Source organism: Carya illinoinensis, chromosome 11 (assembly GCF_018687715.1).
Source record: "Carya illinoinensis cultivar Pawnee chromosome 11, C.illinoinensisPawnee_v1, whole genome shotgun sequence".
NCBI classification, from domain to species: Eukaryota; Viridiplantae; Streptophyta; class Magnoliopsida; order Fagales; family Juglandaceae; genus Carya; species Carya illinoinensis.
The window spans coordinates 34,278,256-34,305,873 of record NC_056762.1 but is presented as its reverse complement, the minus strand read 5'-3'; the positions used below and the strand labels follow the sequence as shown (position 1 = coordinate 34,305,873).

The following is a 27,618-nucleotide window of genomic DNA, read 5'->3' as shown; positions in this document are numbered from 1 at the left end:
AAGTAAGATTAGCTTTTGTTAAGCATCACATTGATCATCCACATCATAGGCACTAACACTTGTTTCTCACATTTTCTTTTATTACTAGATTAATTACAAGAGTAATTATTTGTACAACTCCAAATAAATAAGTCTCATGCAATATTTTTGTAAAAATATTAAATCTTATTATGGAAAGGTATAAAAAAATATATTCTTTATTAGTATACCCCTTTTTTTTCAAGAAAAAAAAAAGGGACTTACACGAATTGTCTACTTAAAACTTTTACCTATCGTTAGTCTTAATTATAGACTTGTCTCCTTTTCTTTCTAAAAAGACATATTTTCTCATTTCCTTTACAAAAGAAACCCATCTCCACACGACAAAGCATTCGACCATTTTATAAAATTTAAGTAACGTAGATATAATTATGAGTTATTTAAACTTTGCACATTCTTTTTGAAAAGAATGAAATTTATTATTAAAAAAATTAATTTTTTTATATAATTTTTATATTTACTTATTTTTAAAAAAAAAAATACATAAAACTTGTGTAATCTATAATTATAAATGTTATTTCTATAAAGTTTTTGAAAAATAATATAAATATAATTATTTTTAAAGTCATTTTAAATCGATTAATAAAATATATATAAGCTTTTCACTTTATTAAAATTCAAATTTTATATTAATATCCTCTATTTTAAATAGAGTTGTAACGTGAATCGTAAAATAATTATATACATATAATTTTTTTATTTTTTTATTTTAATTTGGTTACACGTGAGATGCAACATAGGTTAGAAGCCCAATTATTTTATCTCCAGTCATGCAACTGGTACATGCTGTCGGATTCCAATGGATTACCTCACCCTCCTCTGTCATTTCGGTGAAAAGTGAAACTATATCCCGGAAACAGTGTGCGCGACGAAAATGGGCGGGCCGGAGGAACAGAACTCCGGCTTCCCTCCCAAGTCACCGGGACCAACGGTAGAGGTGGAGGAAGAGGAGGACAGATTCGAGGCGTTGGTCATGGACCTGGATGATCTTGATGGTTCCTGGCCGTTGGATCAGATCTCCTTATTCTCCCACCACAACCGCGAAAATAACGATAATGATCGCCTCTCCTGCTCCGACCGGGCCTTCTCTCCTCTCTGGGCTTTCCTCGATGGAAACGACGACGCAACGCATGCCTCCTCAGCTCTCCCGGACTGCTCGGGCTTGCTATCCGGTGAGTTTGGTCTCTCATATCGTTATAGGATTGGATTCTGATATTTTGATTTGATTCTATTGGAAATGTTGCAATACAAGTTTAGAAGTTTATTTTGCAGTGTTTGGTTTGGGTTGTTGATTAGAATTGGGTTTTGGTATCGATACTACTGCTTTTTGCTTCGAGTTTCGGATTTTTCATTGAGTATGCAAGTGGGAAAGACCGTAATTGCTGCTTTTTCTTTCTGGTTCTTTTAAGCTCTGTTTGGTTGAGGAGAAAGTGGAAGGCAAAAAGAATGAAGCAGGAGAATCCCCAACAAAAAAAGGGAAGATTAAACTAAGGAACTATTATGATATGGCCATGCATATCTGGTTGAGTTCATCCTTCTCTTAGCAATTGACAGAGAATATAAAGTATAGTAGGGTAATATCTTGTCCTAGCTATTCTCGAGCTAGAATACTTGCCGAGAGGGCTTTTGCACCTAGGATTAGCGGGACTTTTGTCCCAGAAACCCAGTGCCAGTAAAAAAGACATTCTCAAGCTAACAATAACTAAGATAAATTGGCCATTAAAGAAAACAAGGAAAGCGATCCTAAAAATAAAAAAGGTGCATATCTCAGAAATTAGTAAATGATAAAAATTTAAATTGGCCATAATAGAATCCTTAGAAAATGAGAATCTTTGAAATCATCTTGGTACCTTATACAAAAAATACTGGAATTTCCTTCAAATTATGAACATTTCACAATGCAATCCCTACCACAATTGCGTTTCTTCTTGGCATTCAAACCTAACGGAGGAGCATGTTGTGAATCTCATAGAATCAGCAGGTATCTTTTCACCTCCATATTTAAAAAAAAAAAAAAAAAAAAAAAAAAAAAAAAAAAAGAGTATTAATTACTTCTGTCACTTATGGTGGAGGAAAACGTATACATCCAAAGATTTACATGTCACATATAAAGAAAAACAAGGTAAAAGTTACTGTCTAAGACGAAACCCTGTTTTATGAAGATTTAAAAAGACCTATCAACATAGAAGGCAGCTGTGAAGTGAAAGAATAGGATAAAATATGACCAGCTGAGCCAATATTCGCCAAACCATCTGCCATTTTGTTCCCCTCTCACCTCCAGCTTGAATTGCAGCCTTAAAAGGACTTCACCCTCCTATCATAATCAATGGGGTGGTTACCTTCTTCTTTGTCTTGTTTTTTTACCCCATCTCAGAGTGCCAATGAGCTTTGATACCAATTGTTAAAGACTAGATATTGTTTTAGCTAGACACAAACCTTTAAACCCTTAAGGGGTTCCAAGGAAATCACTCGACTGGAAAATAAAATAAATATCAAACAGAACTTTGTTGAAATATGAATATATATTTGTTTTCGGGTTTATACTTTGTTGAAATATGAATATATATATTTGTTTTCGGGTTTACATATAGATGGCCTATTTATTGGTGCTATCAAGCTTAATTTTCAGGTAATAACAACCCTAGACTTTAGAGTATCTTAGTAGGACATGATTTTGACCATGCAAGAAACATAAGGAATTAAAGACATGAGGAAATAAAAAACATAAGGAAATAAAAACGTAAAATCACAACTAGAACAATTATATTAAAATATAAAAGAAAGGTGCAGCAGGTTGTGGAGGCAGTACAGCTGAGTGGAGAATGATTCCTTTGTGTTTGTTTTGGTGTTTATGGCTTGAGAGAAATGGGAGGTGCTCCGAAGATTGTGAACGCACAATGGGGGAATTTAGGGATTTTTTCTTTAGCACTTTAATGTTTTGGGTGAACAATCTTGTGGGGGATATGAATATTTGTAATGTTTTTTTTTTAGTACCGTTTTTCTTTAGCTTGTACTTAGGTGTATTCTCTTGTGTACTTCTTGTGTACTTGAGATATGCCTATTTACTTGAATAAAATCTCTTATTACCTATCAAAATATATCTATATATAAAAGAATTAGCAAATGATAAGAATTGATCCCTCATATTCTAGAATCAAAAGCATAGCATACAATTTGCTTCAATTTTGTTTTCTTTCTATCTTTCTCTTAAGTCAAGAATCAAGCAGACAATTGCATATCTGTATGAATTAGTGTATTGGATGATGCTTGTTTATCGTGTTCAGCCTGGGCTTTGAATTGAAACTTTATCACCATCTGCAATAGCTTTTATTATCTTCAATTGGGTTCATCGATATTGTCCAATTAAAAACATATGATAGTTTTGTACCACTTGGAGCTTCACTCAGAGGTTCACTCATTTGGGTTCTGACTTTGAAGTTACACCATATGTAGGTACTCCCATTTCTATAGCTGAAAGGCCAATGGTGAATAATGACGGTAAGCAAAGACTTCCATCTCCACTTATTGAGCTGGTGCCCCTGGACAATCCAGATGGGTATTGTGCCATCAAGGAGAGGATGACACAGGCACTTCGTACTTTCAAAGATTTGACGGAACAAAATGTTCTAGCTCAGGTTTGGGTACCTGTAAAAAATGGGAGTCGGTATGTGCTCACGACTTCTGGGCAGCCTTTTGTTATTGGTTCTCATATCAATGGTCTTCATCAGTATAGGATGGTCTCTCAGATGTACATGTTTCCCGTGGATGAGGAGACCGATGGACTCCCTGGACTTCCTGGCCGTGTTTTCCGGAAAAGAATACCAGAATGGACTCCAAATGTGCAGTTTTACTCCATGCTGGAATATCCACGTCGTAATCATGCCCAGAATTACAATGTTCATGGAAGCTTGGCGTTGCCTGTGACTGAGCCTTCCGGCCAGTCCTGTGTTGCTGTGCTTGAGCTCATCATGACTTCAGCAAAGATCAATTATGCACCTGAAGTTGATAAAGTCTGCAAAGCACTTGAGGTTGGTCTCTTTTCCCCTTGCTGTGCATGTGAAATTTCATGCTGTGTTCTTATTTGATGACATTTAGATGATGATTATGCTCTTCGTGAGATTCTTTAAAAAATATTGTTGCCCATGAAATTGTTCACCTTGGAAAATATTGTTGCTAACTTCAAAATTTCAAGATTCCTCAGTCACATAATTTCAGTTCTCCTGCAGGCAGTAAATCTGACAAGTTCCAAGATATTGGATTGTCCAAACACACAGGTGAGCTGCAAATATCGATCATGTCAAATCTTTGTGCTCTAGAAACCAAGATAAACCCCGTTTCTTTCAGTTTTTGTTCCTTTTCTAACACAGATATATGCTTGGAAATGTTTTTAACCAGATCCGTAATGAAGGTCGCCAGAATGCACTGGCTGAAATTTTGGGGATATTGACTGTGGTGTGTGAAACTTACAAATTACCTTTGGCTCAGACTTGGGTTCCATGCAGGCATCGTAATATTCTGGCCCAAGGTGGTGGTTTGAAGAAGAGCTGTACTAGCTTTGATGGTAGTTGCATGGCACAAGTCTGCATGTCAACAACTGATGTGGCATTGTATGTTGTAGATGCTCACATGTGGCGATTCCGGGAAGCCTGTGTTCAGCATCACTTGCAAAAGGGTCAGGGAGTTGCTGGGAGAGCATTTTTGTCCCATAATTCATGTTTCTGTGGAAACGTTACCCTATTCTGCAAAACTGATTACCCCTTAGTTCACTATGCACGAATGTTTGGGCTAGCCAGCTGTTTTGCAATCTGCTTACGGAGCACTCATTCCAGAGATGATGATTACATTCTCGAATTTTTTCTGCCCCATGGCATCTCAGATTTCTGTGAACAACAGATATTATTGGGCTCCTTACTGGCAACCATGAAGCAGCATTTCCAGAGTCTTCAGGTTGCTTCAGGTATTGAACTTGAAGAGGAAGTATCTGTTGAAATCGTTAGAGTTTCTACGGACGAAAGAGTTGATTCAAGACTTGAATCCATACAAATACCCCCATCTACGAAATCACCTCCTAGGCCTGATGGCTTGCCAAATATGGGAGATATGGTGCAGGTAGATTCATCAAAACAACAGTTAATGGTGCACTTGAATGACATAAATTATAATGGTGCTGGAAGCCTCAATAAGTTTTCTCCCTTGGAGAATAAGGAGATGAGAAAAACGTCAGAGAAAGAACGTGGAAAAACTGAGAAATCAATTAGTCTTGAAGTTCTCCAACAATATTTTGCTGGTAGTCTTAAAGATGCTGCAAAGAGCCTTGGTGGTATGCTTATATTGCTAGTGAAAAGCTTCTTGCAATTTTTTCTTTCATGATTTGGGTGATACTGAATTTGTTATACATAAAAAGTTTTATTAAAAACTGCAATTAAAATGTATTATTCCTGGGAATATTCTTACTTTGCAGTTTGCCCTACTACGATGAAGCGCATCTGTAGGCAGCACGGGATCTCCCGATGGCCATCTCGCAAGATCAACAAGGTCAAACGTTCCCTCTCTAAGCTAAAGCGTGTAATTGAATCTGTTCAAGGTGCTGAAGGAGCATTTGGTTTAAGTTCCATCCACCCCAGTCCACTTCCCGCCAGATCCAATCAACAAACGTCACCATGCTATAAACCCTCTGAACCTCAGGAAATGAATGAATCACCGACACTAAAAAGCAATCAACAGGATGGCATGGGAGATCAATTGCAAGGAGACAGAATGCTTTGTCCGGAGAAACCTGTTCATGATCATAGTAGGTCTCCTCCAGAGGTCGGTAAAGGTTCAAGCAGGTCCAAATCAAGGAATGGCTCGTGTGAAGAAAGTGCTGGGACCCCAACTTCCCACGGTTCGGGCCAAGTTGGTCCCCCAAATGAAAGCACAGTACTGGCAAAGCATCCATGCGTTTCTTCCATCAATGAGCAATGCGTTAATGTAGGGGGCTCCCCTGAATTGGCATATCCAACTACAAGTCCACCAAATATGTCAGCTACATACTCAATACCTGATGCTCTTTTGATGACAGAACCTCAAGTAGCATTTGAGGATTCTGGAAGTTCAAAAGATTTGAGAAATCCGTGTCCTTCAGTTGCAGATGCTCTGTTGGATGAACAGTTCCCTGAATTTTGTTCGACAAACCCTCCATGTCCCAATATGGCTCCCAACCAATCCATGGCCCCTCTTGCTCACACAATGCCACACGATAGAGCTAAGAAGGAGATCAAGAGCCTGACAGTGAAGGCAACATATAGAGAAGATATCATCAGGTTTCACATCCCCTTGGGTTCGTGTATTTTGGAGTTAAAAGAAGAAGTGGCAAAGAGGTTGAAACTGGAAGTGGGTACATTTGAGATCAAGTATCTGGATGATGATCATGAGTGGGTATTGATAGCCTGTGATGTTGACCTGCAGGAGTGTATGGATATTTCAAGACTGTCGAGCTGTAATACAATCAGGCTTTTGGTTCAAGATATAATGTCCAATTTAGGGACCTCGTGTGACTTGTGAGAGCTCTGGGGAGTGAGAATTAGGTTGTATGTATTTGTAGTTCTAGAGTCCCATTCTTGTAGTCTCGGGATCCTGTAAGTTGTAAATCTTAGGTTTTTATGCCATGCTCAAGTTGCAATAAAATTTCCATTCAATTTAGGACTTCCTAGATTCGACTTATAACCTTTGACTAGTACTTTTGAAACATAGATTCAAGCGCGATTCGAGTTTTTCTCGAGAAACGTCTTCTTTTATTAGGAAGAAAATGGCTGTATTATACTAATTGGAAGATCAACTACTTATATATACCTAAACTTGATAGTAAGGTAAGATATATTATCATCTTCCCCATTGATAAAACAATAAAAGAATAAAGAAGAAAGCTCAACGTATCAGACTCAACAACATTTCATTTCATGTCTTGCAGCCCTGCTTTGTACATGAAAGGGACTTCTATTTATAGAACCAGCATATAACAAATTCTGTAATGTATCCACTATGATGTTGACATCTGTACAAGAATATTCCCTATTCTGTTATGAGACTATGTGCTAGAGCACTACCATTTAGTCTTCCAGAATGTTCTGCTTTATTATTTGAATGCTGCATGATTTTCAATAGTGGTAGTGCTGTAGGTTGAGTTGCCTTAATACCCTCCCGCGATTCAAGCGGCACCATTGTGAGGGTGAGGCTTGAACGGAGAAGAAGAAACCTGGCTGTGGACAGGGGTTTGGTGAGTATATCGGCAACCTGATCCTTGCTGGAGATGAAGGAGACTTGCAGAGTCTTGGCAGCCACGCGCTCACGCACAAAGTGATAATCTAGTTCTACATGCTTAGTCCGAGCATGTAGGACTGGATTTACCGATAAATATGTGGCTCCTAAGTTGTCACACCACAAAGTAGGAGAATCAGTGAGAAAAACAGCAAGTTCTTTTAGTAGAGATTGTAACCAGATAAGTTCACAGGCTGCATTAGCCACGGATTTGTACTCAGCCTCTGTTGAGGAGCGTGCAATTGTGGCTTGTTTTTTTGATCCCCAAGATATCAAATGATTTCCAAAATATACACAAAAGCCACCAGTAGACTTACGATCGTCTGGGCATCCAGCCCAGTCCGCATCAGAGAAGGCTGAGAGTTTGAAGGAGGAAGAAGTGGAAAAGAACAAGCCGAGATGTTGGGTATTTTTAAGATACCGGAGTATTCTTTTTACTGCTTGCCAGTGAGGGAGTCTAGGACAGTGCATGAATTGGCAAACTTTATTAACAGCAAAGGAAATGTCTGGTCGTGTGAAAGCTAAGTATTGAAGACTCCCTACCACACTCTGATATAGCTGCGGATCTTCAAAGGTACAGCCATCCAAAGCTGATAGTTTGACAGAGGAGGACATAGGTGTGGACACAGGTTTAGAATTAAGCATGTTGGTTCTATGTAACAGATCTGCTATGTATCTAGATTGAGAGAGAAAAAGACCATTGGATGACCGTGTGACCTCAATGCCAAGAAAAAAATGTAACAAGCCCAAATCTTTTACAGGAAACGATGTACGTAAGGCAGCAATAAAATCCGAGATCAAAGCTGAATTTGAACCAGTGACTAAGATATCATCAACGTAGATCAAAATAAAAATGCAATCAGCAGAGTTACGAAATGTAAACAAGGAAGTATCTGAACGAGAGGGATAAAAACCAAGTGAAAGCAGTTTATCAGATAATTTAGCAAACCAGGCCCTAGGAGCCTGTTTTAAACCGTAAATGGACTTTTTTAACTTACAAACATGCGCTGGAAAATCTGGATTGATGAACCCGGGCGGCTGTCTCATATAGACATCTTCGTGGAGATCCCCATGTAAGAAGGCGTTTTGGATGTCGAGTTGATGGAGAGGCCAGTTGGAGGTGACAGCTAGGGAGATGAGAAGACGGACGGTAACCGGTTTTATCACAGGGCTGAAGGTTTCGGAATAGTCTAGGCCAGGTTGTTGATGAAATCCGTTTGCCACTAGCCGTGCCTTGCGGCGTTCGAGAGTGCCATCAGATTTTCGTTTGGTTTTGAGGATCCATTTTGAGCCTAGAATATTGAGGTTGGGGGAAGAGGGAACAAGATCCCAAGTTTGATTGTGAAGTAGGGCACGGAACTCTTCATTCATGGCAGATCGCCATTCGGAAAACTTAGAGGCTTCAGTGTAAGAGGAAGGTTCTTCTGGGATGGGGGAAGAAGGAGATTCGAACGATTTAGTGCTGTAGGTAACGGAGAGCGAAGGTGGGTACCTGGAGACTGAGAGAGTGGCGCTGGGTTTCGGTGGAGGCCATGGAAGAGTTCCATCGGTGCGAAGACGTGGGCAGGTGATTTGGGAACGGGATCGAGTTACCATGGGGTGACTCGATGTGTTGGAAGAGAGGGAATGCAACGGATTGATGGTGGGAGGTGGCTGATTGTTCTGAGAGGAATGAGGAGAGGTAGACGATGAGCGAGGGCTGTGAGAGGAATCGAGTGAATGTGATGGGCTACTGGGCCGAAGTGGTAAGGAAGGGGATAGGCCCGAGTTTGAAGGTGGAGTGTGTGTGAGAATGGAAATGGGGCGTGATATCGACGCTGTTGTGATTGGAAACGGATGAGTGATGGGCTGAGTTTCAAACGGAAAGACCGATTCATGAAATACGACGTCTCTGGAGACATACGTACGGCCTGACGGTAGATGTAAACACAAATATCCTTTGTGATCTGGGCTATAGCCCATGAACACACACGGTTTGGATCTTAGATCTAATTTGTGTTTATTGAAAGGCCTTAAATTGGGCCAACAGGCTGAACCAAAAACACGCAAAAAATGGTAATCCGGAGGAAAGCCCATGAGAACTTCATGAGGAGATTTGTGGTTCAGTAATGGTGTAGGCATGCAATTGATCAAAAAGGTAGCCGTTTGAAAAGCTTCGGCCCAATATTTTTGAGGCATAGATGCATGAGACAGGAGTGAGAGACCGGTCTCAACAATGTGACGGTGACGTCTCTCAATACTTCCATTTTGTTGATGAGAGTGAGGACAAGAAATGCGATGTGTGATACCCATGGATTTAAAAATGACATTAAGGGGACGAAATTCCCCACCCCAGTCGGTTTGAACTGAGACAACATTTTTGGAAAAGGTATTAGTGACAAATTTGAGAAAAGCAAGAATAAGAGTAGAGACATTGGATTTGGTTTGCATGGGAAATAACCAGATAAATTTAGAAAAGTCGTCTACAATAGATAAGTAAAAACGACATGCATTAGTAGAAAGAACGGGGGCTGGGCCCCATACATCCAGAAACAAAAGTTGAAAGGGCCCAGTGGACCGAGATGAAGATGGAGGATGGGGCAAGGCATGTGCCTTGGCTGACGAGCAAGCTGGACATAGGGTGAGCCCACGGCGAGAGTTGATAGGCAGCTGAAAACGACGTAGTGTAAGAGACGTTATTCTGGAGGAAGGATGGCCGAGTCTCTGATGCCATCGCTGAGCAGAAGTGCAAGTGCCGATGTGGGCTTGAGGAAAAACTGATTGGGTAGAAGGTGGAGACGTAGGGATTGAAGGGAGCACATAGAGACCTTCCTTAACGGGGCCCCGCAGAAGTACCGCCTGGGAACATCGATCCTTCACAAGAAAAAAATGAGGGTGAAACTCAAAATAGACTGCATTATCCAAACAGAACTGACGCACGGAGAGAAGATTTTTAGAAATTAAAGGAACATGTAAGAGTTTATGGAGGAGAAAGTTGCCAGAAGATGTGTTGAACTGAGCCGAGCCCACATGTTGAATAGGGAGAGATGAACCATCCCCGATGCTAACTGTGTCGGACCCTTGGTATGACGCCGAGTCTAGGTTGAGCGAAGCAAGGTCAGGTGTGAAATGGTGCGTCGCAGCTGTGTCGGGAAACCAAGCAGCAGGCATCTGGTTTGGAGAGGCAGCAACCGTGTAGTTGGCAGAGAAGGAATTAGGAGGAGGTGCCTGGTATGCTTGGTTAAAACGATGAAAGCATGTGAGAGCCGAATGACCTGTCCTCTGACACACTTGACAGATTGAACGTGAATCTGAGTGGAAATGATTTCCTGATCTCGAACCACCTCTGGTGCCATTGCGGCCCCCTCCTCGACCTCGTCGTGCACTACGAAAATTAGTGGTACGGCCTCTGTTTGGAGATCCCAACAAAGATGGAGATGAAGTTGTGACAGTGTTATGAGCTGCAAGAGATGAACCGGCCAATAGAGATTGAGTTTGATGAGAAATGCGAGATTCATGGTTGAGAAGGTAGCTGTAGATTTGATGAGGAGAAAGGGGCTCCGGGCGGGTAGTTAAAGACGTGACAATGGACTCATACTCAGTTCCGAGTCCTGCAAGAAGATATACAGAAAACTCTTGGTCAGTAAGTGTATGCCCAGCAGCTCCCAAGGAGGAAGAGAGTGCTTTGGCTTTGGTATAATATTCGGAAATTGATTCCGAACCCTTTTTTAGGGTAGCAAGCTGATATTGAGTGTGAAAAACATGAGCAGATGACCGAGATTGAAATAAAGTTTGTAAGGTTGTCCAGACTTCATGGGAAGTATGACAATCCAAAACTTGTGCCAGAACTGATTCGGAAAGAGAGGAGTTAATGGCTGAAATTATGAGCTGGTCTTGAAGAACCCATTTGGTATGAGCAGGGTTGGGAGCGCCATCAATGAAGGCTGTGGGGATGGAAACTGTACCATCAACATAACCGAACAATTGATGCCCCTTAAGGAAAGGCACTATTTGAGCCTTCCATAAGAGGAAGTTGTCAATGTCAAGTTTGACAGTGACGAGATTAGAAGCGGAGTTGACAATGGAAGGAGTAATGGTGGGGGAAGCATTTTTTTCCAAGGTCTCCATTATCGTGAAGAACAGACGGTGGTCTTAGGCTCTGATACCATGATAAAACAATAAAAGAATAAAGAAGAAAGCTCAACGTATCAGACTCAACAACATTTCATTTCATGTCTTGCAGCCCTGCTTTGTACATGAAAGGGACTTCTATTTATAGAACCAGCATATAACAAATTCTGTAATGTATCCACTATGATGTTGACATCTGTACAAGAATATTCCCTATTCTGTTATGAGACTATGTGCTAGAGCACTACCATTTAGTCTTCCAGAATGTTCTGCTTTATTATTTGAATGCTGCATGATTTTCAATAGTGGTAGTGCTGTAGGTTGAGTTGCCTTAATACCCATTGTCAAAATGCAAAGCAAACTCGGAAGCAACCTTTTTTAAGGATTTTAGCAAAGTCCAAAAGATGTAGAGAGGGGAAACGATAGAGAGACTCGCACTACCAGAAACAGAAAAAGTTTCCAAGGCAATAATAGCATGGTTGCTGGCCGGCCTCATTGCAAGGTGGAATTACACGCGTATGTATGTGGCGAAGCCAGGTACAGGGAAGAAAGTAACACAGTAATGACACGTAAGCAGATCTAGACTGGACAAATGTTTTGGAAGTGGGGTCCAGTAACTCAACAGTGGTGTTAGGAGGGTGGAAACTCTTTTAATTAAGCAGTAGCTGATGATCCATCATCATGAGGTCCAGCACTGCCTACCTCCTTCTTAGAGTATTCTTGATCAGCCGCCACCACCACCTCAGACATGTCCAAAATGACCCCTTTGCTTAATTTCCTGGCTGCAATCTGTCGTTTCGTGGATCTGTAAAAGGTAGCATAGAGAAGCAGCTGGGCTATGCTGAACAGTGCTCCAACTGCGTTGGGTACCTGCCAACAACCCATGCATAGCCATAGAGGCCCATTTCTCAGATTTTCAATCCATTTAAATTGGTGCGTAGAATAACCGTGAGAAGCACACGTGCTTATATAATTACTGTAATGGATATGCATGGTTAAATGGGAGAGAGAGAGATCGGAGAATATCATGTGAATTATTACAGCAATAAAGGGGTCGAAACGGATAAGAGCGTAAGCAGTCCAAGCAAGACCATTGGCGAAGGAAGCGAAGGAGAGGAAGAATGGCATGTACTCCACGCTTTTTGTGTATATCACCAATTTCTGCATCACAAAATGGCATATTTTCTTTTAATTTCACATATATTACAATGACCAATATTAAATTCACTGCTAGTTTCAGAAACAAGGCCGGCTATTAATTTATTTATTTCTCTTTTATTAGCATCAATAATTTTACAAATTGACCTATATATAATTAATACACTTTATTGTAAGACCTATTAAATTATGAAAATATAAAAATATAAAATACTTTTTTATACTAATATATATAAATATAATAATAATGCCATGAAATTTCAATAAATAATATTCTTAATTTTAGCAAAATTAAATTTCTTAAAACTCTCGAGCGAGGGTTTGATAGAGCATATCGGGAAATCCTTGTTAATTTCTATACTCAATATTGTTGTATATTAAATTAAATTAATTAGTACCATATTATATTTCTGTATGGTGATAGTAATATTATATATATATATATATATATATATATATATATATTTATATATGTGGTTGATTAGACAAATTAATTACCATGACAGTCAATGGCGAAGCGTACATCATGACGTTGAACGCAAAGCATACGATGCCGACGATCATAGAGCGTTCCTTGTGCGTATGGGCTAGAGTTAGAACTAAAATAGTGAGAATGCTGACGAATATGAATTCAACGAGCACAAGAAGCAAAACTCTCAGCCTCTTTTGCGGGTCAGAGTAGATCAAGAAGAGGATTATGTATGCGATCTCGATGGCTGTCCCCGTTCCATTAATGGTCACCACCAGTGTGCTGTGGGGATGCACCATGGGCAGTCCGTACAAGGTCCAGACCATGCAGTTCACTAGGGTTGCTAGGTATGGTGCTGCTGAGTATTGCTCTACTGAACCTTTCTTCCATATTTGAACAAAAGTTGGCCTGAGAATTGATTAATTAGATGCCATTCGTTATAAATAACAATAATAATAATCAAATAAAGAATGTAAATGAGTGTTTTTTTAGTTTTATCTTTCGATCTTTCCAATTATTTAATGTCGGAAAAAAAAAAACGTAAAGGCGTTGTACTAGAGGCCGGATATATATGATCTTTTCCCGGCCCCCTCAATGGTTTATAGCTAGGAAGAAATTAATATTGAGAATGCCGAAATCACTGCCATTTCTAGACATGTAAAGCAGTCTTACACCGGGGACAAGAACAAGAAGAGGGCGATAATGTTTCCTGAAAACAAACAAATTCAGAATCCCATGTCAGTTTTGAGTCGAGATCGTGAACAAGAAAATGATAATGAGTTCTGTCCATCTGATCATCAAAACTCTTAGAGAGGTCAATACTCATGAAACTAAAACATATATGATACTTTTTTCAGAGGATCAAACTATATTATATCCTACCTAGAACACCAACTACTGTACGAGCAGCATCTGCAGAAACCATTGCTGGAGCTGAAGAAGAGCGAAGGACAACGAGAAACCTAAAAGAAGAGTGGGTTTTGAAGCTGAAGTCAAAAGCTGATGAAGAGTGAAAGAGAGACATGAGAGATATATATAGAGGGGATGTCTATTGAAAAAAGAAATAAATTAGAAGATGGCCGTTCGGTGAGGGTCTATCTGAGATAAGATTATGGTTTGGATGGTACCCAAAACTGGTCGGTCACTTGCATGACATGTATTGGGTGGCGCAAAGTAAAGCAACACATGGAAGGAAGTGCCTTAAATGTGGCATCATCGCTGAGGGAAACCATGGCAATTCTTACCCTGAGGGCGGGCGAGGGAGAGAGCTGGCACTGTCTTCAAGATTCTCACCACCCTAGCCTTAATTACAGTTATCAGAAAGGGACATTAATTTCCATGGAGTGCTTTTGTGAGGGAGACAAAAAAAAGAGGCCACTTGTAACTTGTCATTACTGACACTTAACCTAAATTTAAGTCTATCTTATCCAAATCGTGTAGGTGAGTTTTTTGGGGGTCAGATCTCATTCATGCATATATCCTCAGTAGTGTAGTTAATTTATCTGGCAGCTCTTTTGGATATTAATTAATCGTTGAGATTTATGAACATTTATTGCCAAAATAATTCACTTCTCTGATCTGTTGCAGTACCTATATACGCAGTATTAATTTTGAGAAAAAAAGTAGTCAAAAGAAGTACATGATGAATATTGCATAAGATGATGATCAGTACATGAATTGTTTGTAACATTGTATATATTGTCACAAAGTATTAACACATGATGATGATGATGATGATGAGATCGATGATCAAAGCTGATTTCTTGTTTATCACCATGATCATCATCATTCTATATTTACTGAGAGAATTATCACGATGATTTATACGTACGGGATGTTGTTGGATTCCTGCATGCAGCATGGATTGTGATCAAATACTGTGGAGGCCAGCAGTTGGGTCATGGGCAGTTGGGTCATGGTTAGAATGTGATGATCAACTGATCAACTGCATGCATCAAATGTTGTCAGGTACTCACTCGTTAGCATGCATGAGCTGCTGCTAAGCTGTTTATTTACTACTACTACTGTAGTACATCATGCATGTCTTTAACCGTAACTTTTAATTTAATTAAAACTATTTTAAAAGATGATTAGATCAGAATATAATAATAATTGTCCTATCCCATTTAGCAAATGCTAGCTAGCTAGCTAATTATCCTTTTCTTAGACATTTCATAGTGATCTGACTATATATATGTATATATATATAACTTATAATGATGTCTTATACATGAATATTTTGATGTGTTTTAGAATGTCATATCCTATGCCAACATAATTAATATATGGAATATCATAATGGAGCATAAAGATCGAGAAGCAGACGTTCCATTTACAAGTCATGAGAATGTATTCAATTTGTCTACGTGTTGTAGTGTCCATTGTATGCGCGCAGTTGACTTTGCGAAAAAATGCGAATGGCCGGGGAATTGGAGCGTGCATGAGATACGTTAATTATTTTCGAGTAAAGTTAAATACAATTTTAAATTATGTCAAGCATTTTCTTTTAAAAGATTTAGAGTTCATCATTAAAAATAATTTTTTAATTTTTATGTAAATTCTATATATACTTATTTTTTTAAAACAAAATGTATGAAACTTACACATTTTAAAATATTAGGGCGGTCCCTTTTACCTAAATAATATTATAACAGTTTATATGCAGTAATTTTTACGTATTTTTTGTGCACTCTACTAATATTTTATATTTGGTCAATCACATCAGTAAAATACATAAAAAATACGTAAAAATAATTATATGTAAGAGAACTCATAATATAATTCAGTTAATTAATTACTGATGAAATTATATATAATATTTTGAGTGGTACGCCGACTTGGACATGGTCTCCTACGCTTTGACATAAACTCAAAATAATTATAATTATTTTGAAATCATGAACAGAAATATCAAATGTAATGCAGTTTCTTTTTCTTTTTGATATTTTGTGAAGATCATTAATAAAGAGAAAATATAAAAAAGATTTGAAAGCATTGGGAATACATTTGAAGTTCAAAAGAATTAGCTAGCCAACGCAATATTCCAACATTAATGGCTATGCGCATATCCCAGATTTTTATAGTCATTATATCATGTCCATGTCTTCACCAATAATGCTGTCCTTCCAGCAGATCCGGATCACACAGACTAGTGGCTCAAGGTTTCAGTCCCCATCAAATTATTCTAATCACTATTATTACATTTTTGGAATTACTGTTGATTGTATGAGTTGGACTCTTATGACTAGTGAATGTCGATCTAATTAAGAAATTATAATATATGAAAACTTTTATATTTATATATATATATATATATTTTTTATTGGATTTTGGATGTAATTATGTAATATATATCTTTTTATTTATTTATTTATGAAAGTGCTTGGCATGGATTTTTGTTCATAAACGTGACCTTAACTAATAAACTGTGAGTCCCCAATATATATATATATATATATATATATATTTTTATTAGCCACTTGAATTATACCGCTAGACGTACCGTCCAGTAGTTTTATTTTTTAATTTTTTTTATATTTTTTTAATCACTTTATTAATTATTAAGTAAAAAAATATATCAATACATTTAAAATTATTTCATTAACTATTAAATAATAATAAAAAAAATCTGACAATATACTGTAACGGTACAAATGGACCGTACAGCAGCATTTTCCTATTTTTATACTCACATTCTCCTTTTCAAGAGATGATGCATGTTTGACTTGATGATCGCCATTACGAGCATGCATCCAAAGCACTACTTAGCTAGCTAGTTATTTATCTTTGCGGGGATCAGCGCAAATTAACTGCAATCTTTTAATAATATATTTTTTTTAACTTTTCACGTATTATATGTTTTGCTAATATATAGTAATGCAAGGATTATAAACGTGATTCCGGGAAAAAATAATAATAATATTAATTGTGATTAATCTTGGGCTCAAGTTTTGTTTGGATCCTTGAATGAGCTTGACTCATCACAATTGGGTTTTGTTTTAGACCTATCCTAACATCTAAACACATAACTCTCGAATCACTAATTACATTTAGATGTTAAGCAGAATTGAAATGAGTTGACTTATTTATGAATAATAATGAATTGAGATAGTGAAGTAATTTTTGTAGGGTTCACTTAATATGGATTTAGATGTGTTTGGATGTTAAGATGAGTCTAGATTTATTTATGAAAAATTAAAAAATGTTGTGGGTCTTGCATGTAAAGAAGTGTTGAGTTAATAAAAGTAATGGGTCACATGTGTAAGAAAGTTTTGAATTGAGATGGGTTTAATAATTTGAGAGTTGTATTTGGATGTTAAACTCAACTTAGAATTAGACTGAACTAAGTTAATATCAGTGCACTCCAACAACCAAACAGGGCCACTCAACTCAAAATCTCTATACACATGGGACTCACAACCTTTTTCAACTGAACACTTCTTCACCATGTGGGACCTACAATTTTTTTCAACTTCCTATCAATACATCTAAACTCATCTTAACATCCAAACACATTTAAATTCATCTTAAATGAACCCCACAAAACTCAATTTACACTCTCAACTCACTACTATTCATAAAGAACTCAATTTATCTCAACTCAACTCAACATCTATACAGAATCAAAAGTTTTGAATTTTAGCCAAAATTTAGTACGTGTACGTTTTGATATTAAAACAAAAATCATGGATTTATAGTATAGATATTTTGGAGGGTGAGAATTAGGGTTCTCTTAAAGGATTAGATATATGTGTGCACACACTTGCATGTATGTATGTATTGTTTTTATTTTTAAGAAAAACAAAATAAATTCTCTATCATTTTTAGTGATCTTAAAGAGAAGCCTACGGCATCTATCAATGTATAAGGGTAATGATACACATATTACCACCAAGGTGATAACCCAATTGGCAAAGGTTAGATGATCATTTTTTCCATTCTTGCCCGAAATCATAGATTCGAAACGACTTATCTTAGTAAAATTTGTAAACCAAAGTCTTGGAAACCTTTGCTTGCTGGCACTTTGGTGAGATGCATGCTTGCGGTGATGGGTTGACTTTTCTGAGATCGGTAGTTATGTCTCAATTCGAACATGTCGCAACAAGTGAGAGTCCTTATAATCACATTGAAAGTTATATTGGCCGTCATTCTTTAAAAATAAATAAATAAATCTATAATGGATGTTATTACGTCCACAGAGGATTCTTACCAAGAATCCTCAAGAATCACTTGAAATTCTCTTTTTTTTTTTTCTTACTTTTTCTTTCACCATTTTTTAAACTATTTAGATATTTTTTTTAAAATTAAAAAATCACATATTCTTTTAAAAATACTTACTTAATCACTACATAGAAAAATTTTTAAAAAAAATAAAAATTCGGTAGAAATCATCTATGAACGTTTTCCATCTATAATTTTCACATCAAAGCTACTTTGGGATCCGAATTTGAGACCCAAATTCCGGTCCCAAATTTCTATCCCCAAATCAAAGTTTTTAATAATGTTGTGAATTTTTTTAAAAAAAATCATTTAAGAATATAAAAAAATAAATAAATAAATGAAAAAAAAAATTACCCTATTTGGTAGCTTTTCAAGCTACATTACCCTTCTCACATCTTGCACATCCGTACAGACACCAAAAAAGCTAAACAGAATGAGAATCAATTCAGTACTTATTGATAAGGTTTGATGAGTGAGATGAGAATTATTTATTTTAGATAAAAATTTAAAATATTATTTTTTTAATATTATTATTATTTTAAAATTTAAAAAAATTGAATTGAAATTTAAAAATGTTGAATTATTTATTATATTTTATATAAAAATTTAAAAAAATTATATTAATAAATGATATGAGATAAAAATTTTATATTTTAAACGTAATTTGAAGTTCAATTCATAATTAAGGAGCCACACCAAGTACCAGTAGCAGCAGAATAAGTACTCAGTCCCTGCTGTCCTAACCATGGGCGTTAATTGTTGAAATCATTAGACTAAAGATAAGTAGATGAATATATTCTTTCATCACCCCCAAGGAATTATAAGGTACGTACGTGTTTTCCCGATGTGATCGATTGACATCATGATGATAATAATGATAAAGATGTAGATTGATGGGACCTAAAAGTAGTGAATGTTGCCGACTCAAAATTAGCTGCATCTGCTTTTCTTCATTCAAACACAGAACTGGAAACATAGATAACAAATATGGGAAAATTTTCATATTACAGACTTTAATTCTTTAAATTGAAGTAAAGGCAATGAGGAAAATTTACATTTTTTTTTCTTTTGTTTTGTTCTTCTGAATTTGGTAAAAGTTTCTGTTTTGAGGGCCTAAACCTAACCTAACCCAGCAGCTATGATCATGGAAAGTTTCCATATTGCATTAAATATTATATGCTTTTCGAGGTGAAATGGAAAAGGTAAACATGAAGGCGTAGACGCACAGATCAATTGTTAATTCAAGATAAATGATGTAAGTTTGTGATAGGGAGAGATCATTGACTACAGTACTAACACTAGAGAGACAAGACGTGCAGATGCAGTGCGTCGACTTGAGTTGACCCGATTGATCAATAATTAATTAGAAGCATATCATGCTTTTTATTTATTAATGGTTTCTGGTGGTGTTAGTAAAATTATAATGACCAAGAAAACATGGCTTATTGTTTTGAAAAATATGGCGACGAGCAAGGCGCAGTGCGTCGTCGGCTTGACCCTCCTGAGCTATTATTTTGTTGTTGTAGTAGTTGTTAGGTTTCCCTTTCTTTCTTTCGTACAAGATTCGAGGTATGATTTGGGTTCCTACAATTCATGATGCTTTATAGGGTTTAGATTAGGGTGTGAGAGAAGCATTCATAAAAATATCTTATAATTTCATTTATGTATGACTCACTTTATATCCATCTTTCTTTAGATCATAAAAAGAAGAGGACAAAACTGATGACTAGAAATTTACATGTAATGATGAGAAGAATGACAAGCAAAGCTAGAATAGAATAATTATAACATGTCCATCTTTCCAATTGATGAAATATATACATATTACTTGATCACACATCTCATAGATATCAATGATGGACAGTAAAGATTAAGTTTACATTTTCAATTTTGGAGGATAAATTAAAAACACGACGACTATAATGGCGCGTGAGAGCCATGCACCATCCTGAAATATGACGGTCAGTCAGTTTGAAGCAACTGATAGCCCTAGACCCAAAAAAGTCACGCATGGCTGCAGAAGAGCACCATTAGCAATGGTGCACAAAAGTACCAGGTTTTCAATGATGGGGCAGTGTTCTTCACAAGAGTGCTTCCTGTATACCATCAAGTTTAATATAAATGGTACATGAAGGAAAAAAATAAAAGCATCGGCGAACAAACCATTGATGAGGAATATAAGATTAAAGAGGGAAAGTGTTCAAGGACGTTTGCCAAGAACAGATAAAAGCACGAATGAGGGGGAACAATTACAAACGTTATCAAATTTATTTCCACTCAAATAATGGGGCATTTTCCTTTCGGCGAACAACTTCAAGGTGACAATACCGACATCCAAAGTAAAAAGCAACTAACACATCAGAATACGCGGGGATTTCAAAGCTCAATAAACAGAAAAACCTCACCAAATTACAACTTCAATCCTATACATCATCTTCTAAGCTACAGAATGAATGTGCACGTGTAAGGGGAGCAGATGGATATGGAAGAACAGCCCCTTTTTTTTTTTCTTTTTTTATCTTCAACTTCGAAAACCCAAACTAGGCCACCTCTTTGTCACTTCTTTCTTCGTCTTCTTTGAGCTGGGATCGATTAGGTTTTTCAGTGACTTAGCTTTTCTGTCTCGGGTCCTGCCTGCTTCTTTCAGGAGCTCGGCTAGCCTTCTTTTCTCATCTTCAAAGTCAGGATTAGCAATTCCAAGCTTTTCTTCTCTTAGTTTAAGGACATGCTCCAACATTTCAATTGCATCATCCACTCTGAAATAGTTAGATCACATAAATAATAGAATAATCATTGGAGAAAATAGCCACGTTCTTGCTTTAATGATGAATGGTACTACTAATAAGAAACAATATTAGAACTATTCAGTCTTTACTTATGAACCGTGGGCCTTAAATAACTGTAGTTGACAATTGAAAAAGAACACGCAGGTCAACTTGATGAAGTACTGGAATAGAGAATGAGCCAAACCCAAACCAAAAACAAGTAAATCTGATCATCTGAGTTATGAGCATGAAGTGCAAAGGTGATTGAATAACAAAACAAAATTGAGTGCACGTCAAATATCAATCTATGTGAAAGCCCATTGCCAAGAAAAAAACACGAGGAAAAGAAATGAAGAAGTCAAATACAACTCAAGAAAGGCTTTAAGAACATGTACCTAACATCGTTGAATTATTCCAACTGTTAAAACAGCAATCAAACTCGGGAAGTGAAAAACATTAAATTACACCATGTTTCTTTGTGTGGATATCTGGAGCACCCATAATTAGGGATTGCTACTTTGGCTGATATGACAGGTAACACAGGTTACATAACACAATCCTTACTATTACTCTATTAAAATCAATTCATAAGGATTGCATGCTTTCAGTTGCAGAGAGATGAACCCTTTCTTTTTTATTGGTAGATGAACACTTGAAAGCTCATCAAGCCAAAAACTGAAACTCAACTGTTGGCTCAGAGGATCAGGCAAGTCAGCCATGAGCAAGCAGCTTACACCAAAATACAGGAAGAATAAACTGTCATAGAAACATGCGCAAAGAAATAAAATGATTTTTTACCTTCCCATAGCATCGTAGGTTGCTGCAAGATTGCTATATACTCCAAGGGTATCTTGATGGCATGGGCCACACTCCTGTTCCAGAATCCCCCTTGCTTCTTCAAACAACTCAGCCGCCTCATCTATCTTGAACAACTGGACAGAAGCCAATCCCATTTGGTTCAACACAACCCCAAAGAAGGCTGACTTCCTCTCACCACTAGCTCTAAGTTTTGCTATAGAACTTTCAAAAGAGTCCCTCGATTCTTCATACCTTCCAACCATGTAAGACATCACTCCCATTCGTGCTTCTATTCCTGCAATCGTGCTTTGCTGTCCTGGTTTATCCTCCAACATTTTCATTGCCTTTTGCAGAAGCTTCAGAGCCTCCTCAGGCTCATCCACAGACTCATAAATGGCAGATATTTCAGTCAACCCCCCAGCAATGTCTTCAGCCATGGTTCCAGGCACAGGCTTTGCATATATCCTCAGGGCATTTTCACAGTAGGATTTGGAGTCTCGGAGCTTACCTGTTCTATGATATAGGTCAGCAAGGCGAACAAACACAGAGGCAACAGATGGGTGGTTGTCACCCTTTGATGATTTAAAAACGGTAAGTGCCTTCTGGTAGGAAAAGAGAGCCTCATCATAGCGACAGAGAGACATGTAAATGTTTCCAATGCTGACATCAATAGAGGCAACCTCACTGTCCTGTCCATTTGCAATCATTGCCATGCTGGCAAGGACGAGGTGCTCAAGGGCTGTTTCATATTCTCCTTTTGCCTCACATATGAGAGCCATCAGCCTGCGGTCAGCTGCTTCTTCAAGAGATGCTGGTTCACTGTGCACACGATGAATTTCAAGCGTTTTTTTGCACAACTCTTCTGCTCTATCAAACTCCATCGCTTGAACGTGGGCCTCAGCTAAGTATCTGCATTTTCAATATCAAATCATTTAAAATGAGTTCATCCACCATACCAAGAGATTAGGCACAAGACAAATATATTTCAAGAAACCCAAAAACTTGTAGGCATTCTACCTTAAACCAATCCCATACCATTAACGTGATGAGCACATGAAGAAATATTAAAATCTGTGAAAGCAATCTACCATTCAAAATCTCTGGAGGGATAACATAGAGTTCCAGTTGGCCACTAGACTGACATGTGCATTCAAAATCTCTGAAAGGGTAACTTGAGAACTGAGTAATGATACACCTACAACCCTCTTACAACTTTTTTACGACCCATTTCACAATCAACCAATGCAATCATGCCACTCCATTAAAAATTAATTTCAATTTTACCAAGCTACCCTTCACTTAATATAGAGTTGTAAGAGAGTTGTAAGTTAATCCTTTTTGGTAGTCCTATAAGTAACACGACATCTTAAAAGAAGCAATCCAAGTACACTAAGGATACAAGAAATACAAATCTAGAAGAAAAAATTTTTTAAAGAAAGAGATTAACTTCAAACCGGGTAGTGTAAAAATCCTTTTTACACCATCCAATACAAAACTGCCACGTCATACCTCCATGAAACAAAAACTAGAGAGAAAGCTTATGGGGTGGAAACAGATGTATTTATCGAAAGGGGGGCAATTCACTTTAATCAAGAGCTCTTTAACTAATATCCTCAAAGAAAAATTCTAAACATAAGCCCATACGCCACACACCATCTATTTTTTAAAATTTTTTTATTTTTTTATTTTATCAAATATTTGATATATGAATAATAAATAGAAAAATTGAATTAGTTTAAAAAGAATAAATCTAAAACAAAATTTAAAAAAATTTTAAAAAATAAAAAATGTGAGGTGTGTGGTGTATGAGGCTTATGAGTAGCAATGCTCATCCTCAAATATTTCCTATCACTATTTCCTTTCCCTGCAAGAGTGGCAACTTGAATTGAGAGATTATTCCGGACTTTTCTATGGGGGGTATGGGGGAGGAAACAAAATTCCACCTAGTTAATTGGAACAAAGTTTGTTCTCCAATTCCAAATGGCAGCTTGGGAGTATGCAATTTGAAGACTTTCAATAAAATTTTGTTTGGAAAATGGTTATGGAGGTGCCATCTAGAGGGAGACACACTTTGGAAGGAGATTATTGTTTCCAGACATGGAAGTGCATGGGGAGGATGGTGCTCCAATGGAGTGGGGGGTATGGCATGGGCTTATGGAAATTTATTAGGCCAGGATGGTAGTGTTTCGAAAGTCAAATACAGTTTATGGTGGGAGGGGTCAAAAATCAAGTTTTGGCATGATGTTTGGTGTGTAGAGTGCGCTTTGTACATGGCTTTTCCAGCACTCTATCGTATTGCAGCTAACAGTGAGGCCTCTATGGCAGATATGTGGGTATTCTCTCATGGTTCTTACCAGTGGAATATCCTTTTTAATAGATATATCCATGATTGGAAATTGCACGCCGTGTCTGATTTTTTTCAATTTGCTCTATTCCATGGGAAATACCACGGCACAAGAGGATAAGGTGCAGTGGAGGGCCAATGACAGTAAAAAATGTACAGTCAGGACCATATTACAAGATTTTTTCAGGCTAAGGCCATGCTCCATTCTTATGGAAGAGGATTTGGAGGTCCCAGGTGCCTACTAAAGTAACTTTCTTTGTTTGGACTGAGGCTCTTGGGAAGATCTTGACCATGGACAATTTGAGAAAGAGATGACTCATTATGATGGATTGGTGCTATTTGTGTAAAAAGCATGGAGAATTTGTAGATCACCTACTATTGCATTGTGAGGTTACAAAGAGGCTATGGGATGAGATCTTTAGAAGAATGGATATTGCTTGGGTAATACCTTCGATAGTGGTGGATTTATTGGCTTGTTGGAAGGAGCTTCAAGGTTTCCTTCAAGTGGCGGCAGTGTGGAAGATAATCCCATCGTGTATCATGTGGTGTATATGGTCGAAAAGGAATGAGAGATGCTTTGAAGATAAGAAGCGCACAATGGCAGAGCTCCAGAATTTTTTTATGCGCACTTTAATGCTTTGGTTCTCAGCTATTGTACTTGATAGAAACAATGTCCATGACTTTATTTCCTTAATCTAGAATGTATTTAGGTGTTCTTTTGTATACTTACTATGTACACGAGCTATGTCTATTTCATTTGTATGAATAAAATTTACTTCTTACTTATCAAAGAAAAAAAATATTTACGCCGTTTGGATTTTGAATTGAGTTAAGATAAGTTGAGCTTTTTATGAATAGTAATCAGTTGAGATGGTAGAGTGAATTTTGTGAAGAATTAAGATGATTTTATATGTATTTATGAAAAGTTAAAATAAGTTGTGGGTCCAATGTGTAAAGTGGTGTTGAGTTGAAAAATGTTGTGGGTCTCCCGTGTAAAGAGGTTTTGAGTTAAGATCAATTTCGTGATTTGAGATATGGGTGTTTGGATGTTAGCCTCAACTTAAAATTAGATTAAAGTAAGTTGATCTCAATTCAATCTAAATTCCAAACAGGGGCTCCATTTTTTCTACTTGTACAGCACAGTATAGAAATTCCAGAACTAAACATAAAGAAGCGGGTACGCCATTTTCTAGTAATTGGCGGATTTTCCATTTTCTAGCCCCAAGTTTCAATTCTCAAGAAATGAAATAGTTCAGATACCTCCAATGTTTTGATTTCCTAAAAACTAGCAAACAAAATTATAAAATGACAAGAAAGCCAGCGACTGACAGTCATCACTAATTTTTAAGTGAACTTTTCGGGGAAATTCCACTAATTTCGGTCGCATTTACGCTTTCCGAATAGGATTAGAAAGATATTAAATTCGGCATTTGTAGCTGATAATAGTGAATTGGCTTCAAACGAATTTTTTAAAGGAAAAAGAAAACACCATCTATAGATATATATAAGCAATCTCTAACATACAAAGGCGAGAACGAACCTGCAAGTCTCTCCGACCCTCGGATCGGACTCCCCCAAGGCATCGATCTGGATCTTAAGCCCTTCTTCGTAGCAAAGGATGGACTTATCAACCTGTCCGAGCATCGAGTACGTGTCCCCCAGCTGCATATGACCCGAGAAAGCAGCGAGCGCGTGGTCCGTACCTCTCGGAGGGTCGGGGACCCGGATCGCCCGCTCCAGGACCGGCACTGCCTCGTCGAACCGCCCCAGGCTGCAGTATATCGCGGCCAGAACGTGGAGGCTCATCGCGAGGTCCAGGCTGGGCTCGCCGTCGGCCGGAGCGCACCGCTCGAAGGACTGGGAAGCGCGGAGAGCGTAGTCCAAGGCCTTGACTGGGCCCTCGCCGGACGCGATGGCATCTCGAGCGAGCTTGAGGAGGAAGGGGCCGAGATCCGGGTTCTCGAGGGCAGACTGGGAGTTGGGGTTGAGATCAAGGTTAGGGTTAGGTTTGGGGCTGGAGGACTCGGGCGGGGGCTTCCTGGGGGAGAATTTAGATCGAGAAGGGGAAGGAGAAGGAAGCCTCTTGGGGAGCGGGGAAGGAGGCTTGGAGTTAACCTGCTCGGATCTCAGAGGTGGGGTATGGGCATCAGGGACGGAGATACGGAGCGGCGCAGAGTCAGGCGGTGTTTTAACGGATACCAGGCCGGGCATCGTGAACGCCAATCGTATGAGTAGTGGGAAAAGCGAGAGGCGGTGACTTGAAGAAACAGAGAGAGAGCGTGATAAGAGGGAAAACAATGGTAGTGGAGAGGATTAGAACAGATTACGTTCAGCAGTCAGAAGTCTCAAGAAAGCCATGGATACTGATTATTCTTGTTCAGAAGCAGAGTGGGAACTTTGGAAGAAGATGAGATGTCTCAGTCTGTGTGTGGCTTGCAAAGTGGGAGGGAGGTTTCAGAGTTCGAGTGGCTGTAAAAGGACAAAATGGGTAGTTTTGGGGGTTCGGCTAAAGAGAGAATTGGGAGTTGGGGAGGAAGAAAGGAAGGGTTGGGTGGGGGTTGGATCGTCAACTCAACTTACTCCGATGCTGAGTTTCCATCTTTTCCTCTAAAATCAAAAACCCATCGGCTTAACTGGATTTTGATTCCGTATCTCTTTTCTTTTTCCTTTTTGGTCCTCCAAACATTCAGTATTCACCTCGAGTGGTCCTCATCCAACGAAAGAAATCTTCTGGCACGTTATGTTGGATATCATTTCCTGTTATATTTTATCCTCTATTTCATTATTTTCAATCATGTTAGTTGGTCTCCAATAATTTTATAAATTAATTATTTAAATTAAAAAATTATTTAAAAATATATACTAATTAATATCTTTGAAAATAAATTAATACTTAATAGCAATGGTCATTAAAGATTATGATGGAGCATGTGTAAATCCAGTCTTATTAAAAAAGAAAAATTATACTCACCGTCTCTACACTGTTTATCATACATGATTTTTTATTTTTTTATTTTTAATAAATATGTGGTGTCGGGATAATGAGTAAAAGAACTCAATTAATTTTACAGAAATAAAATAAAATAAAAAATTCTGATGAAATGATGAATAGCAAAACTCATGTATATATGATAGTTTATTAATATTGTGTTAACAGATAATATGACATCAATACTCAGTGATGAAAGTATTATAATTTTTTATGAAAATTGTTATTTAATTTCAAATACAATTGCTATATATATATAGGAATAGGAGCCTGTCAAGAGAGAGAATCTCTCTAGAGACACAAGTTAAGGAGATTTATAAAGAGATCATGCATATTGGTATAATTAATGGAATAATGATGGAGTCAAATTAATTAGAAATCTTAAACGATCGATGGATGGAGATTGTAATTATATTGATTAGTACTTGAG

At 37.7% G+C, this 27,618-nt stretch overlaps 3 protein-coding genes across 3 annotated transcripts; 1 reads left to right on the top strand and 2 right to left on the bottom strand.

Annotated features, from left to right (window-relative positions):
- The first annotated feature begins 790 nt into the window (after positions 1–790).
- Positions 791–6,730, top strand: LOC122280988 (protein NLP7). Its single transcript, XM_043092156.1, has 5 exons — positions 791–1,211; positions 3,493–4,067; positions 4,266–4,313; positions 4,435–5,359; positions 5,501–6,730. Exons 1-5 carry the CDS (start codon positions 914–916, stop codon positions 6,580–6,582), a joined length of 2,928 nt encoding a protein of 975 aa, XP_042948090.1. The 5' UTR covers positions 791–913; the 3' UTR covers positions 6,583–6,730.
- Positions 6,731–11,852: 5,122 nt separating this feature from the next.
- LOC122280989 (bidirectional sugar transporter SWEET4-like) lies at positions 11,853–14,109 on the bottom strand. The gene is made up of 5 exons (XM_043092158.1): positions 13,955–14,109; positions 13,745–13,781; positions 13,102–13,480; positions 12,487–12,606; positions 11,853–12,315 (listed from the first exon to the last, which is right to left on the bottom strand). The coding sequence occupies exons 1-5, from the start codon at positions 14,094–14,096 to the stop codon at positions 12,100–12,102; spliced, it is 894 nt and encodes a 297-aa protein (XP_042948092.1). The 5' UTR covers positions 14,097–14,109; the 3' UTR covers positions 11,853–12,099.
- A 6,432-nt stretch (positions 14,110–20,541) lies between these two features.
- LOC122281304 (protein KINESIN LIGHT CHAIN-RELATED 1-like) lies at positions 20,542–26,865 on the bottom strand. Its single transcript, XM_043092680.1, has 3 exons — positions 25,740–26,865; positions 21,856–22,764; positions 20,542–21,048 (listed from the first exon to the last, which is right to left on the bottom strand). Exons 1-3 carry the CDS (start codon positions 26,408–26,410, stop codon positions 20,814–20,816), a joined length of 1,815 nt encoding a protein of 604 aa, XP_042948614.1. The 5' UTR covers positions 26,411–26,865; the 3' UTR covers positions 20,542–20,813.
- Between the last annotated feature and the right edge of the window lie 753 nt (positions 26,866–27,618).

Coding starts and splice junctions, on each gene's coding strand:
- LOC122280988 (XM_043092156.1), top strand. CDS start 914: ATGGGCGGGCCGGAGGAACAGAACTCCGGCTTCCCTCCCAAGTCACCG. Junction 4,068..4,265: donor AAGTCTGCAAAGCACTTGAG/GTTGGTCTCTTT, acceptor GTTCTCCTGCAG/GCAGTAAATCTGACAAGTTC. Junction 5,360..5,500: donor TGCTGCAAAGAGCCTTGGTG/GTATGCTTATAT, acceptor CTTACTTTGCAG/TTTGCCCTACTACGATGAAG.
- LOC122280989 (XM_043092158.1), bottom strand. CDS start 14,096: ATGTCTCTCTTTCACTCTTCATCAGCTTTTGACTTCAGCTTCAAAACC. Junction 13,782..13,954: donor TACAGTAGTTGGTGTTCTAG/GTAGGATATAAT, acceptor GTTTGTTTTCAG/GAAACATTATCGCCCTCTTC. Junction 13,481..13,744: donor TTCTTGTTCTTGTCCCCGGT/GTAAGACTGCTT, acceptor ATCAATTCTCAG/GCCAACTTTTGTTCAAATAT.
- LOC122281304 (XM_043092680.1), bottom strand. CDS start 26,410: ATGCCCGGCCTGGTATCCGTTAAAACACCGCCTGACTCTGCGCCGCTC. Junction 22,765..25,739: donor AGGGTCGGAGAGACTTGCAG/GTTCGTTCTCGC, acceptor TTGAAAATGCAG/ATACTTAGCTGAGGCCCACG. Junction 21,049..21,855: donor ACCTACGATGCTATGGGAAG/GTAAAAAATCAT, acceptor TAACTATTTCAG/AGTGGATGATGCAATTGAAA.